This window comes from Lepus europaeus, chromosome 9, assembly GCF_033115175.1.
Source record: "Lepus europaeus isolate LE1 chromosome 9, mLepTim1.pri, whole genome shotgun sequence".
NCBI lineage: Eukaryota > Metazoa > Chordata > Mammalia > Lagomorpha > Leporidae > Lepus > Lepus europaeus.
The window spans coordinates 97,223,688-97,238,938 of NC_084835.1; the positions used below are offsets into that span (position 1 = coordinate 97,223,688).

General features: G+C 47.8%; 1 protein-coding gene across 2 annotated transcripts in view; it reads right to left on the reverse strand.

Moving 5' to 3' along the window:
* The window catches only part of DYM (dymeclin), a 362,668-nt gene that overhangs the window by 57,571 nt on the left and 289,846 nt on the right, over positions 1-15,251 (reverse strand). For both annotated transcript variants that reach the window (XM_062201648.1, XM_062201646.1), the window contains exon 16: positions 1,489-1,602. In XM_062201648.1, coding sequence (XP_062057632.1) covers positions 1,489-1,602 — 114 coding nt within the window. The remainder of the gene's footprint in view (positions 1-1,488; positions 1,603-15,251) is intronic.

Here is a 15,251-nt window from a genome sequence, read left to right on the forward strand (position 1 = left end):
GTGCGTCACACTGCTGCTCTGGCCAGCCGGGCTTCTGGGAGCGATTATGAGGACGCGTGTGCTGCTGCTTCCCAGACGCTGGGATTGTCCTGACAACGCGTTTATGTTCTACAGCCACATGTCTTCCGTGTCCACTAAGCACTGGTTCTACGGACAGCACTGACGACACTGCCTCCAAACAGCAAGTCTGGGATGCGTGCTGGAGGGGAAACCCCGTGAAGAAGGTCGGACAGCCACCGTGCCATCCTGTGTTGCTAATTTCGGAGAAAGCACTGTAAAAATTAGACCTAGTGAAGGAAAAAACTAAAGCAAAAATAGCTACAATGCTGTACATACACACATGCCCTGAAATAATCCCCTAGGGTCTCTTAAAGTCTGAGTTTTAAATCAGAAGACGACTTCAGAAATACATGTACCACAAACATACCAGGAACTACATACAGCACTTGCCCTTCTTTTCCCATGACCTGCTTCGCTTGCCACAGCTGCAGCCCAGGCAGACAGCAAGGAGGGCAGTGAAGATGTGCGTGGGCTCCCGCGCCAGACTTCCTGGGTGGGGGATCATGTCTAGGTGTGTGGCTCTGAGAAAGTTTCTTAGTCCCTCTGGATCCATTTCCACATCTGAGAAGTTCAGGTGATAGATACCCCCTCCTTAGACGTTGCTGTGAGGACCTGAACGAGCTGACACAGGTAAGCCCGTGGCAGCTCCTTGTGGCACTGAGTCAGCTAGTGTCCCAGTTACCAGCACCATGGCCACCTTCCCAGCAACCTGATGCCACTTACAAAATTGGTTTCACTGGCTTAAAAAATCAAAGTGCCTATTAATGGTATATGAACTATTCACAGTACACATTATAGCAATTACTCAGAGGTCACACAGGCATGAAGATTTTGGTCCTTCTTTTGCTATTTTTTAAAAACTGTCAGAAACCTTCTTTATCACAGTCCTGAGTATCAGTACACGGCAATGGTGGCAATACTTAGAGCTTTCCTAGCACAAGCACTGGGTAAGCCTGTTAGTCACCTTTTTGTTGCTATGACGAAATACCTAAGCAAACTAGTTATGAAGGAAGGGGGTTTATTTTGACGCACAGTTTCAGAGGTGCACAGTGTACGATCAGACAGGCCCGCTGGTGTGGCCGTCAGAGGCGGAAGGATTCCAACGGCAGAGTGCGTGTGGAGGCATGATCATGTCACGAGCCAGGGAGTGGGCAGAGAGGCTGGGCCGAGTCAGGTCTTATAACCGACCCTCTCATGAGACCCCTGTACCTCCCACTACGCCCACCGCCTGAACGCCATCCTTGGGTTAGGTTTCCACCCATCCAGCACCATCAACTTACAACTCTGACGATCAGCGTCTGCGTGCGCTCAGAGCCAAATCTTGTTGAAACCACAGCGTCAAGCAGAATGGCTCGGAACAGAGCCTGCCCAGACACCAGCATCTCATCAAGTGGTAACAGCAGTCAGGTGCGACGTTAGCCATCTTACCTTTAGTCTGTCCTTGGGCAGCGCGACAACCCCTTGCTTAATGATCTCCAGGACCCGCTCCACAGACAGCTCCGCCCCAGCTTGCAGCAACCTGGAGCTGAAGAAGGTGATGACCTGCAACGCAGAGTGTTTCCTTTTAAACAAGCAGTCGTGCGGACTTGGTGTTCGCTGGATGCCTTTCCCACGTGGTGGTCAAGCCCTCCTAGTTCCACTTCTAGAGCGCCCTGGTGGCTTTTCACTCGCTAGCCTTCCTGAACCCGTCCTCTCGCTCCAGGGTTTGGAGGCTGGATCGGAGCCGAGCCCTGGGTATTCATGTCCGCTGGCTCTGTCTGCGGATGAAGCAGTCTCTTGAATTCTGCCTCATCTTCCCGTGCTGCCTCATTTGGAAGGAACAGAAGCACCCATGGTGGCGCAGGTGGGGGTGGGGGTGGGGGTGGGGGTGTCCAAGCGAAACCCAAACTGGGAGACCTGTCAAGTTTGAGGCTTACGGTGCGCTCTCAGGGAAAGGCTTCCTAGGAAAGGAATGTTAACTAATGCTAAAGTGCCGTTTGGGGGATTACGGATGACTTTAATTGATCCACATCACCCTCAGCCCTGAGCACCAAGGAGAATCAGCAGCAGGCTGCGACTTCTCTGGTTTCCCGACACAGCACAGCCTCAGCCGGGCAGCACGATGCTAACCCAGTAGCGTTCTGGAAATAAGAGTCCCTAAACCTCAGTCACTAACAACTGAAAGAATATCATGGTTTTCAAGCAAATCCTTTAAAACACACACACACACACAATGTTAATAAATCAAGAAAACCTGATCCGTTTTCACTCAGGAGAATAACACATGTTTACAGTTAGGGATGCAAAAATACAAAAATTCGTTTTTTTTAAAACATGGAACTTTTCCTGTTTTCTAATGATTCAAGAGTACAAACAACTTTTAACGATTCCAGTGGAAAGTTCACTTGGTTATATAAATGCCACTGGAAGCCATTGTTCTGGAAAGCAGAGGGACGCAGCTGGAGCCAGGGCCATCACCGAGCCTGGGCCTCATGCTCTGGCATCGAGAGAGGACAAGGCAGCTGCTTCGGCGGCCAGAGCAGTCTGCCGGCGCCAGCTCCTTACAAGTTGTGATTTTGCTCACAACAGGCTGGGTTTTCAATCTGTGCCTAAGGGTCCAAATTTCCCAAGTCAAATTTTAAGCCCCCTTTGGGATTCTCAGATAAACTTCTGTTCCGTTTATATACAACAGTTATGCAAATTGATTTTTATAATATAGTGAATAAATCTTTGAAGAACACAAACAGAAAACATATTGCGGGCTGGCGCTGTGGCATAGTAGGTTAAGCCTCTGCCTGCAGTGCCAGCATCCCATATGGGCACTGGTTCATGTCCTGGCTGCTCCACTTCTGGTCCAGCTTACTGCTTATAGCCTGAGAGGGCAGTGGAAGATGGCCCAAGTGCTTGGGCTCCTGCACTGGGAGGAAACTCCTGGCTCCTGGCTTCGGATTGGCTCAGTTTCAGCCATTGCAGCCATTTGGGGAGTGAACCAGTTGATGGAAGACCTTCCTCTCTGTTTCTCTTTCTCTCTCTGTAAGTCTGCCTATCAAATAAGTAAAAATACATCTTTAAAAAAAAACATATTGTGATAGTTCCATTAAAACCTTAACCAATGTCTTACTTCTGTGTAAATATTTAATAATTTTCACTCTTTATTACTTCCTATTTTTGAATTTAATTACTCTTCTAGCTTCTTAATATGCAATTTTAGATCGCTGATTTAAGACCTTTAAAAAATTTTTTTTAAAGTTTTATTTGAAAGGCAAAGCCATACACACACACCCAGAGACAGAATGTGAGAGACAGAATATGTGTGTGTGTGTGTGTGTGTGTGAGAGAGAGCGAGCGAGCGAGCGATTGAGCAGGAGTGTCTTTCACCTGTTGGTTCATTCCCCAAATGCATGCAACAGCTGGGGCTGGACCAGGCTGAAGCCAGGAGTCCAGAACTTAAAGTGGGTCTCCCACATGGGTGGCAAGGATCCAAGTACTTGAGCCCTCACCTGCTGCCTCCCGGGTGTGCATTAGCAGGAAGCTGGAGTCAGAGTGGAGCTGGCACTCTGATGTGGATTGCAGGCATCCAAGTGGCGTCTTAACTGCTGAGCTGAATGCCTACCCCTTCTCTCACAACAGAAGCATTTAATGCTACACGTTTCCCTCTGAGCTTTTGCTGTGCTCCACAAATTCTGATATACTGCATTTTCATTTTTACTCAATTTAGTTTTGTTCTATTTCCTTTGTAACCTCTTGTTTGACCCACAAATGTACTGTTTAATTTCCAACTATTTGGAGTTTCCCAGCTATTTTTCTGATTTATTTCTAGTTTAATTTTACTGTGGTCAAAGTATATAATCTATGATTTTTTTAAAAAAATTTGAAATGCAGAGATACACACACACAAACACACACGCACACACACACACACACCTTCCTATGCTGATTCACTCCCCAGATGCTCATAATAGCCAGGGCTGGGCCAGGCAGAAGCCAGGAGCCTGGAACTCCATCTGGGTCTTCCCTGTGAGTGGCAAGAGCCCAAGGACTTGCACCATCTTCTGCTGATTTTCCAGACTCATTAGCAGGGAGCTGGATTGGAAGCAGAGCAGCCAGGACTCCAACAGCCCCCAGGGCACACATCAGCAGGAAAGTAGAATTGGGAGTACAGCTGGGACTTGAACTCAGGCACTCAGATATGGAATGTAGGCATCCCAAGCAGAATCTGAACTGCTGAGCCAAACACGTGCCCTTCGACATGACTTATCTGTTGAGCTTTATGGCCCCAAGTATGGTTGATTTTGGTGAACGTTCCATGTAAACTTATGCTGTTGGGTGGAAGGTTCTATAGATGTCAACGAAATCAAACTGGCTGCTAATATTGTTGGGTCTTCTATAGCTTAGTAATTTTTGACTTATTTTCTGCATCAATTACTGATAAAGAAGTGTTGGCTTTCCCAGTTGTACTTATGGATTTGTCTCTTTCTCCTTGCAATTCCATTGGCTTTTGTTTCATAGATTCTGAAGCTCTGCTGTTAGGTACATACAATTTAGGACGGTTAGGTCTTCCTGGTCACCAGCACTCTTTAGCATTACATGGATTCTGCCCCTCCATCCTTGGTACCATTCCTGGTTCTCAAGTCCACGTTGCCTGCTATTATTAAGCCACCTGTTTTTCTCTTGATAAAATGTTTACACGGTAAAACTTTTTTTTTTTAACTTTCAGCCTACTTCTGGCCGTATCTTTGCAGTGAATTTCTTATTGACAGCACACAGTGAAGTCTTCCTTTCTATCCAGTTTGAAAACCTGTCCTTTAATCGAAGCACTAGAACCACGGACATGTAATTACTGGCATGGTTGCTTGTTGCTTTCTATTTGTTTTACTATTATTTGTTAAGCTTTTCTTGCCTGCTTTTTGACTGAGTATAATTTATGATTCTATTTTATCTCCACCTATTCTTACTAGTTGTATCTGTTTCTATTTTTTAATGGTTGCCTTAGAGTTTAAAATGTACATTTTTAATTTATCACAGTCTGTCTTCAAATAATACTATGCCACGTTACACGGTCAAGAACAGGGACGAGTGAAATTTCACCCATCGCTGAGTCTCGTTCTATTGTCTCTTGCCGATCTGATTCTTTCTTGCTGTCTTCTCTCCAGTATGTTTGGCTGGATGTTACACATTGTGAGCAGAGAGGCTCTGCAGGACCACAGAGATGGAGGGAAACTCTTTATGCTCATATTGGGCGTGGCCCTTCAGAAGGCAGGCTTGGCGGCTGAGCTAAACAGAGTGAGCAGGATTTGGGCTTTGTCTGGCTAGGCTACCCGCAGGGCGGTGATGCACTAAGGATGCCTCTGCTTAGATGGGACCTGTGAGCCCTGCTCCACTTTCTCCTCAAGGTTCGCCCTGTGCGCCCGGGGCACCAAGCAGGTCTGATCCCTTCCCAGCAGTAGACTTCTGCTGCATGTCATGCAGCACTTGCCGGGCTGGTGGCAGGAGGGAGGGATTCTTTTCCTGGACCTCAACTCTCAATAGATCTGAGCGTGCAGTATGAGGTTTTCTTCCCTTTCTTTGCATGGAAGCCCAATGTTTGCCAGGTGACTGTGGTGAGAGTGGTGGGAGGCACCTCTGCAGAACTCAGATAAAATGCTGGACTGTGGGAGGTTCCCGTCCCTTCCCCACAGGTACAGGGTGTCTCTTCTGCTCTTCCCCAGCGACTCTGGATCTCCTCCAGGCCCTGAGTACCACCGGGTTTCCTGCTCCTCCTCCAGCAACCTATGGCTTTGAACTGTTGAGAGAAGGGTCTAGCAGGACCATGGGGCTGTGTGTTTCCCTTGTTGACATCATACTGGGATGCTCTGTCTGGCTTCCTGCCTGCCACTGGTCTCAGTGGAAAGGAACTGGTGAGAGAGCGTGAATTCCTCTGGTGCTGGGGCTCCTGGATGTTCAGTATGTCTTGCTAGTCATATACTGAATACCTTCTGCAAGTTGTGTGTGGCGACCATCTAGACCCCTTGTGCTCTGTCACAGGCAATCGAACCTGGGGTCTCACCTCAGCTTGAGATGAGCATCCCTGCTTGGATGCTCTGTGACCTCAGCTTGTTGATGGGGTCAAGATAAGTTACGATTTGTGGTTTCTCTTTTTCTCCTTGGTACGCTGGGAACTCCCTCTAACTTTCTGTCTACTCTAGCTTTCAAGTCTACTCCAGGAAACTCTGTTTTTATTTTATTTTTATTTATTTTTTGGGTAGTAAATTTATTTAAGTACAATTTACATACAATAAAATGAATGCATCCATTTTACTGGTATAGTTCAATGAATTTCGAAAAATACGCATATCTTAGAACTAATACCCTCCATCACCAACACATTCACTCCTGTTCTTTGTCCGTTCAAACCTTATCCCACCCCCCGCCCCGTTCTCTTTGCCTAGAACATTCTGCCATCATGACTCACCCTTGACCTCTAAGCCTAGGCTCCAACGCACCTTCTAAGAATGGCCCTCCACGACTATGCTCTTTAAGTGTGAAATATCCCGCCCCCATTCCAACCAGCTCTCCCTCCCTTCCTTCTTCTGTTATTCCCCCGTATGCAGCAGGGTAGATCTGGACGCCATTTACTGAGGTAAGAAACACTGTAGAACAAAAACAGCTTTGGAGAAAACCAAGCATCCTGGTGCAACCTGGCTCACCTGAGCGGGGCTGTCAATGGGCGCACTGAACGCCCTGAGCTCGGTCAGGACGGGCAGCTCTGGAAACACACGCTCTAGTGCGACTCTTACACTGTCCAGGCGGGGAAGCGCTCCCGTCTGCTCCACATCACACGGCTATTAGAGCTCACGGTGTGTGCTCTCTGCTCACATCTGGCCACTATGCCGCAGGCACTAGGGCGTTTCTTCCGTGTCCTGTCTCCTTTGGTGTGGTAACTGTGCTTTGTCCTGTTGCTCGCTTCAGCCAGATCCCATCCTCTTGGGGAGTTTCAGATGGGAGCCATAGGTGCCAATGGGCAGTAAGGACCTGGCCCCTTGGAAAACACGTGTCTGGCTCCTTCTGCACAAGTCAGAAGCTCTCCAAGGTCACTCAGATGCTGAGGACTGCCGAACGTCGTAACGAAAAATACCAGCGCTCAACTCCCTGGCGACTAAAAATAGCAGTAGCTCACCAGTCTCCTCTACTGCCACTGGTCAAGGTTAACACCAGGAAAGAAGAACACAGCACAGGCTTGCTTATGCCACCATCTCATGGTACCCAGGGGAGGGATGGGGAAGGCGAAGTGCTCAAAGAGGCGAAGGGCAGAGATGTTATTTCTGTTTCTCACAGCATTCTTCTCGAAATATGTAAAAGGGGCTTAAACATTGTAAAAAGAATGTTCAGAGCCCCCAGCACTATTTGAAGGCTAGTACTCAACAAGAAGTTGCTGGAAAACTTGCTCACTTTGATTCTTACCTCAGTTTAGCCATGTGAAGGTTGAAGTGGGACTCAGAATGGGAAGACCGGAATTCTAGGCCTGGCTGAGCGACTTACAGGCCAAGGGACCCGAAGCCAATCTTTTCCAGCCCTGCTCTGCCTCCCTCCCAGGGATGACGGAAGGGTCAATGAAAGAACATAACATGTTTATAAAGTTCCCTGCCTGCATCTCTAGTGCAGAGTAGGCGTGTTTAAAAAAAAATTAGGCAGTGATTTAGTTTTGAGAATTGCACGCTAGCACACAGCCAGATGCTCATCCTGAGAGGGTATGCCTCACTGGATGTGGCTGAGTGTTGGTAAGTGGTCCATTCTTCTGACAGCAACACAAACACACACTGGCTGCAAGTCCAGTTTTGCACCGGGCTCTACACCATGCAATGTGCAGTGAGGTTTTTTTTTTTTTTTTAAGATTTATTTACTTATTTGAAAGGCAAAGTTTACAGAGAGAGGAGACAGGAGAGAGAGAGAGAGATCTTGCATCTGCTGGCTCACTCTCCAAATGGAGCTGGGCTGATCTAAAGCTAGAAGCTAGGAAGGAGCTTCTTCTGGGTCTCTCACATACGTGCAGGGGCCTAAGCACTTGGGCCATCTTCCGCTGCTTTCCCAGGCACATTAGCAGGGAGCTTAATCAGAAGTGGAGCAGCCAGGACTCAAACTGGTCCCCGTATGGGATGCTGGTGCTGTAGGCGGCGACTTTATCCACTACGCCACAGCGCCGGCCCCATCGAGGTTTTTTCAATTTCCTACCTTCCCTTGACTTTTCACTTCTTATCAAGGAGAATTAATTTTAAATGGATGTAGCTTAAACCCTTTGAGTGGTTCTTGTTGTCCTAATTTAGAATATATAATTTTCAGAGTCATTTGAAAATACATATTTTAATTAATTAAACAAACCTTTAAATTCATTTTCGCTTTATTGAAAAGGCAGAGAGACACAGAGAGAGATTTTTCCATCTACTGATTGAGTCTCAGAATGCTCATGATGGCCAGGGCTGGGCCACGCGAACGCCAGGGGCCTGGAACTCACCCTGGGTCTCCCAGGTGGGTGGCAGGGACCCAAGTATCTGAGCACTCATCTGCTGCCTCCAGGGTGCGCAGTAGCAGGAAGTTGATCAGAAGTGGAGCAGGGACTTGAATCAGGCACTCTGACATAGGATGCAGATAACCCGATTTTTATTTTTAATTGACCCATAGCAATTTTATACATGGGGTACACTGTGGGATTAAAATATGTCAATGTGTGATGATAAGATCAGGGTAATGGGCATATCTATCTCCCTAAAATGTATCATATCTTAGTGTTAAAATAATCAAAATCCTCTCTTCTAGCTACTTTGAAATATCTAAGTAATTGTCGCCAACCACAGATACGGTACTGTGCCTCCAGCCAAGCACACCCTGGCTCCTCCTAACCAGCCCTTCTCCATCCAGACGCATTGCTAAGGATGTCGGCAGCCTGCTTTCTTTCTTTCTTCTTTTTTGTCAGGCAGAGTGGACAGTGAGAGAGAGACAGAGAGAAAGGTCTTCCTTTGCTGTTGGTTCACCCTCCAATGGCCGCTGTGGCTGGCGCATGTCGCTGATCTGAAGCCAGGAGCCAGGTGCTTCTCCTGGTCTCCCATGCAGGTGCAGGGCCCAAGCACTTGGGCCATCCTCCACTGCACTCCCTGGCCACAGCAGAGAGCTGGCCTGGAAGAGGGGCAACCGGGACAGAATCCGGAGCCCCAAATGGGACTAGAACCCGGTGTGCCGGCGCCGCAAGGCGGAGGATTAGCCAATTGAGCCACGGCGCCGGCTAGCAGCCTGCTTTCTGAGAAAGGTCCTGATTTTCACCCCTGCTGCGAATACAGACTGATCTGACCTCATTAGAAGTCACTGAAGGAAGAAGAGCATCTGGAAGGCCCCAGGCCTGTACCCATGATCAGATGTCGCGGGAGGTGAAGGGGCACCCCAAAGAGGAACTGCAGGAACGGTCCGCGGGGCTCAGTGGGCACAGTGACTGCCAACACGAGCCCTGGCTCCATCACTTTCTGAATGCGTGACCACGAGCAAGTTAATTCTTCTTCTCAGACTGGCCTCTTTATCTGCAGGTTGAGGACTGAAATGAAATATAGCTCACAGGTCAGTTTCTAGTGAGGATTAAGATCATGCATATGAATGCCTAGCAAGTATGCAAAGGCTAGTGATGATGAATAGAGAAGGGGCAGTGGTTTTGACGAAGCTTAAATAAACTTTTAGAGTTAAATAATCCAAGTGATGTGTTATACCACGATGATCTGTTTACCTGTTATAGGTAGGCCCCAAGGAAAAAGCCACAGGGTGCTCTTTTGTGAGAAACACAAAGAAGATATTGACTCTGACAATGAAAGGAACTGGGACTTAAACTGAGAGCACTTCTCCCCAGTACACTGCAGGTGATACTGCCAGACATGTACGGTACACAGCTTAAGCAACTATTTTTGAAAAAAGGAAAGAAAAAAGATTTTTTAAAAGAGAGGAAGGAAGGAAAGCAGAAATTGGGATCAGAGAGACCCAAAAGGAGGCCGACACTGGGACAGAAGGCGAGAGTCTCCTTCTTAGAGGGCAGACTGGAGAGAATGAGAGGTGCAGACTCGGAGCGTGGGATCTGAACAAGGACGGGTTGCATATTCCCATAATGTAGAGACCTGGATAAATCTTGGAAAACCAAGAATGTACCCCTCTGCAGCCCGAAAGATACATTTACAAACATATCAGAAAACAGTCTTTTACCATTGCAATGCCCACTCTTGGGGATATTCTTGGGCCCAATTAGACACTGAGAGTCTCCACACTAGACCAAGCCACACTTGGCACACGCTGACTTAAAAGGATGAAACGCCAGGGGAAACAGCGTGCTGACAGCATGGCACAAGCCTCCTGTTTGCCTTGGGAATCCTTGCAGTGGTTTCCAGGACAGCCTTCAGCCCCTCACGTGACAGCTGATATGAAAGAACAAGCTACCACACAGCAGCCACCCTACCGTAGACACCATGCCTCAGAGAGAAGCCAGGACCCTTGTGACAGTCTCAGCCCCTAGGTCCCTTTGTGCCCAAAGCCGGAGCTTCCCACCTGGTATTTACAGTTCAGTCATAGTCCTCCCAGTCCACACTCAGCTGATCAATCACAGGTCACTTTATTACACTATTTTATCACAGCAGCGCTGCCTGAAAACACAGCTGACACTCACCTGCCTTAGATTTCTAGGGAACGGAGTCAGAAGCAGTGTAAGCCAAGGCCAATCTCTGATGTAAAAGGGGAAAGGGGGTTTTTGTTAAGCCCTTACTCACACACATAATGAATCTTAAGCTCAATATTTTACTTCCAAAAGTGGTACTAGTAAGAAAGAGAAACAGATTTGAACAGATCCACGAAGAGCATGGTTAGAAGGAGGGTTTTAGAAATAAGTAAACAACTAGCCCATAAAGTTGCCTTCACAGAGAAAAATGATTTTTGCTCAACTTCATAATCCTTAACACTGCTGTCAGAAGGAAACGGTTAATGAAAGGGACGAAGATTCTGCCTGAGCTCCAGATAGTTTCCTGCAAGGCTGAACCACAGCGGGAAGGGCTGCCCTCCGTGAGACACTCCCCAGGCCACGGACTCCACTTTTCCAAGGAGGTAAGGATGCCGCGCGTGAGCCTGGTGTTCCCACATCCTCACTTCTACCAAAGCATGCAATTGGCAGTAATTCTTGCACTAGAAACCAGTCTGCTCAGCTGTCAAACATCATATAGCTCACAAAAGAAGACAGGGATAACTTATACTGGAGTTAACAACAATTTGTTTCATGATCTTAGTAACACTAATAATCCTCAATTTTGAAGGAGGAATTTATACCAACTAAACTCAGAGTTAATAAAGAAGGCCACGGGGCCAGAGAAAAGCCACTTGAGGAGCAGCTTGCGGACTCTCACATCCTAAATAGATCTGCATGGGAAAGTGAATTCATAATGGCAAGAAGTTACAGGTTTGGGCAAAAATGTCGAGTCTAAGAAATAAACAAGCTCCTGATGTGGAGTTTCTGCTTTATCGCTTTTCTTTTACTAAAAGATTTATTTATTTACTTGAAAGAGTCACAGAGCGGGAGAGATGGAGTGAAGGGGAGGCAGAGGCAGAGGCAGAGGGAGAGGGAGGGAGGGAGGGAGGGAGAGAGAGGGAGAGATCTTCCATCGGCTGGTATACTCCCCAGATGGCTGCAATGGCTGGGGCTCAGCAAGGCCAAAGTCTAGAGCTTCATCTGGGTCTCACACATGGGCGCAGGGGCCCAACTACTTGGGCATTCCTCCGTTGCTTTCCCAGGCACAGCAGTAGGGAGCTATATCAGAAGTGGAGCAGCCCAACTGGCGCCCATATGGGATGCCGGTGTTGCAGGGGAGGATTTTACTAGCTACGCCACAATGCCACACTCCCCCCCCGCCTTGTATCTTGACTTCACAGATGGAAGCTGAACCCAAACACACAGTTCTGTTGTTGATACCTCAACGATGCTGATTTATGTTTAGGAAAATGACAAGAGTGCAAGAAAAATATTGTGCTGTAAGTGTAACCTTTAGGTATACAGTTGCAGCAACCAAGGGAAAGCCAATAAAAACACTGATTAAACTGATGGACAGGAGTGGGGTGGGGGTGGGGGACTTGGCAGTGGTGAACATGCGGGTTGGGACGCTCGTGCCCCGCATTCCACATCAGAATGCCTGGGTTCTGAGTGTCTGGCTTTGACTCCCGGCTCTCGCTCCAGATTCCAGACTGCTGTTGGTACAGACCCTGGGAGGCACCGGTGATGAGTCCAGCAGTTGGGTTCCTGCCATCCATATGGGAGACCTGAACTGAGTTCCCAGCTCCTGGCTCCCCCTATCCCTGGTCACCCCCACTAGAGTTCAGGCATTTGGGGACTGAGCCCACAAATATTTGTGCTCTCTCAAATAAATAATTTTTAATTAAAAATAAATGACAGCACAGTTTAACTTTTTATTTCTGCCTACCAGTGATCATGAAACAGCAGTGAGACGGAACAGATCAGCGAGTAGATTTACAACAGCACACTCAACTGCAGTTCAGCTCACGAGTCAACGTGTGGATTCTAGAGTATTCAGCGGTGGGTCATCCTGTGTGTGAAGTCTGGAAAGGGGAGCCTAATTACTAATGGCTCGAAGCTGAGAAACGAACTTTGGTGAACTAGCTTTCGAGAACGGCTGGAGACAGTCTATGTGAAATCTGAGCCGAACCTCTGCACATGTACGTCTTCCCGTCACCCTGAGAGCGAACAGGAAGCTGCCCTTCGAGGCCACCCTCCACCCTCTCTCCTGCCCCAGCTGGGAGAGGCCTCTTCCTCCCGCAGCTTTTCAGACCCTGGCAGCTCGGCCTACCTAGCCCAGGCGAGCGCCTGGAGGCTTCTACTCTGGCAGCTCGGCCTACCTAGCCCAGGCGAGCGCCTGGAGGCTTTTCATCTGAGGCTGCTGGTCAGTCCACTAATAAGACTTAACGACTGATATCAAGGGCCTTCAATGACCACTTGGTTAGCAGGAGTTTCACAAAGAGGAAGCAGCAGAGATGGAATAAGTTGCAGAGTTTTTGATAGTTCTGAGCACGGGTGTCTGGACTCAAAGGGACCCAAGGGCCAGCACAATTAACTGGGTACAGCAAATCCCGATGCTGCAGGACACAAGGGTAAGGACCGCAGAGAGGCTACCGCGGGGAACAGGTCACGCGTACACGGAGAAGAAAAGCACTGTCAGACATGAGAAATGAAAAGGTAAAACAACCGTATTTCCCAATAGCTGGGGGGACGGACTCCGAGTTCTCCCCATACAGAGAAATGGTAAATGTCTCTGGTGAAGGATAAGCCGGTTTCCTGATGTGATCATTACACAGTGCGTGCCGACACTGCGGCATCACACTGTACCCCACAGGCAGGTACAGGTATGCATCAATTAAAACGTTTTATTTATTTTTTAAGATTTATTTATTTATTTGAAAGTCAGAGTTACACAGAGAGAGGAGAGGCAGAGAGTGAGAGAAGTCTTCCATCCGATGGTTCACTCCCCAATTGGCCGTAACGGCTGGAGCTACGCCGGTCTGAAGCCAGGAGCCAGGAGCTTCCTCTGGGTCTCCCACACGGGTGCAGGGGCCCAAGGATTTGGGCCATCTTCTGCTGCTTTCTCAGGCCATAGCAGAGAGCTGGACTGGAAGTGGAGCAGCCAGGTCTCAAACTGGCACCCATATGGGATGCCAGTGCTTAAGACCAGGGAGTTAACCCGCTACGCCACAGTGCCGGCCCCAATTAAAATGTTTTAAAAAATTTATCTCACATAGATTCTACTGTAGCATATGCTTCAACACAAAGCAGTAAGCCAAGAAAGAGGCCAGCGTGGGAGTCAGGTTCAACAGAAAGAGAGCAGGACAGGAACTCCCCAGGGGGGCACTGCAACATGCTCACGGGAGAACCCTGCACAGCAGGTGCACAGCAGGTGCACAGCAGGTGCATAGCAAGCAGGGCTCTGGGAAGGACTGGGGCTGAGAGCGTGACCTCACCTCTCTGGCCCTGGGCGAGCACTCCTAGAGTTCTGTCAGAAACTCTTCACTGTGCTAGTGAATGGATATTTGCAACACATAATCAAGGAAGCTCTAGCATCTAGAACATAACGGAAAGATAATAAAAGAAAACTGACACAGGACTTGAATAGGCGTTGCAAAAGGGAAATCCAAATGATCAGTAAACACAGGAAACGTGCTCATCCTCATTAGTAGTTAAGGAACTACAAAGTAAAACTATAATAAGGTGCCACTACAAAACTGACAAAACTGTCAGTCTGAAACTAAGTGTTCAGAAGGCTGTAAAGCAACAGATGTTCTCACACAGCACTGGCTGGCGTGCAGAACGGCAGCGGCATGCAATGGAAAATCGTTTGTCCTGATACAGAACATCCAGCAATTTCACCATTGGGTAAATGCCCTAGAGAGAGGTATGGACATGTGCTTATTACTCCAACTCTATATGCGTGAGTGATAACTTAATTATTGAATGTCTTTCTAAATGTAAGTCACACAAGGACAGGATGCTGGCTCTTCAGCTTACTATTGTGCCTAACCCTGTGAGTCATATCAGCTGTTCAGGAAATATTTCTAGAACCAAATTAAATCAGAAAAACCACACAGCAATAGAAAATCTAGCCATGCTGGTTCAAATCCTGGCTGTTCCACTTCCGATCTAGCTTCTTGGTACTGCGCCTGGGAAGGCAGTGGAAGTCCTCAGGCCCCTACACCTACATGGGAGACAAAGTCAAAGAAGCTCCTGACTCCTGGCTTCGGTTTGGCTCAGCCCCAGCTGTTGTGGCCATTTGGGGAGTGAACCAGCAGATGGAAGTGCACGCTCTCGCGTGCGCTCTCTCTCTCTGTAACTCTGCCTTTAAATAAATCTTTGTTGTTGTTGTTTAAAAAGAGAAAATTTAGCCAAAGACATCTTTAAAAAGGACAGGAAAAAAAGTTCACAGACTTGTGAAAAACGCAATTAAAGAAATTAAAATAATTATGAAATACATTTTTGCTATAAAAAAGCAACTAGTGAAACAAGTATAATGCTTTAAGTGACCAAAGTGTAGGAGACAGCTTCCCTCTCAGGTAGCTGTGGAAGAAGACGCTGATACGGAGATGCACAAATGGACCACTATGTCGGAACAGCAACGTGTCCTCTGTGCTGAATCTGAGAACACACCCTCTGACAGCACAAACTAGTA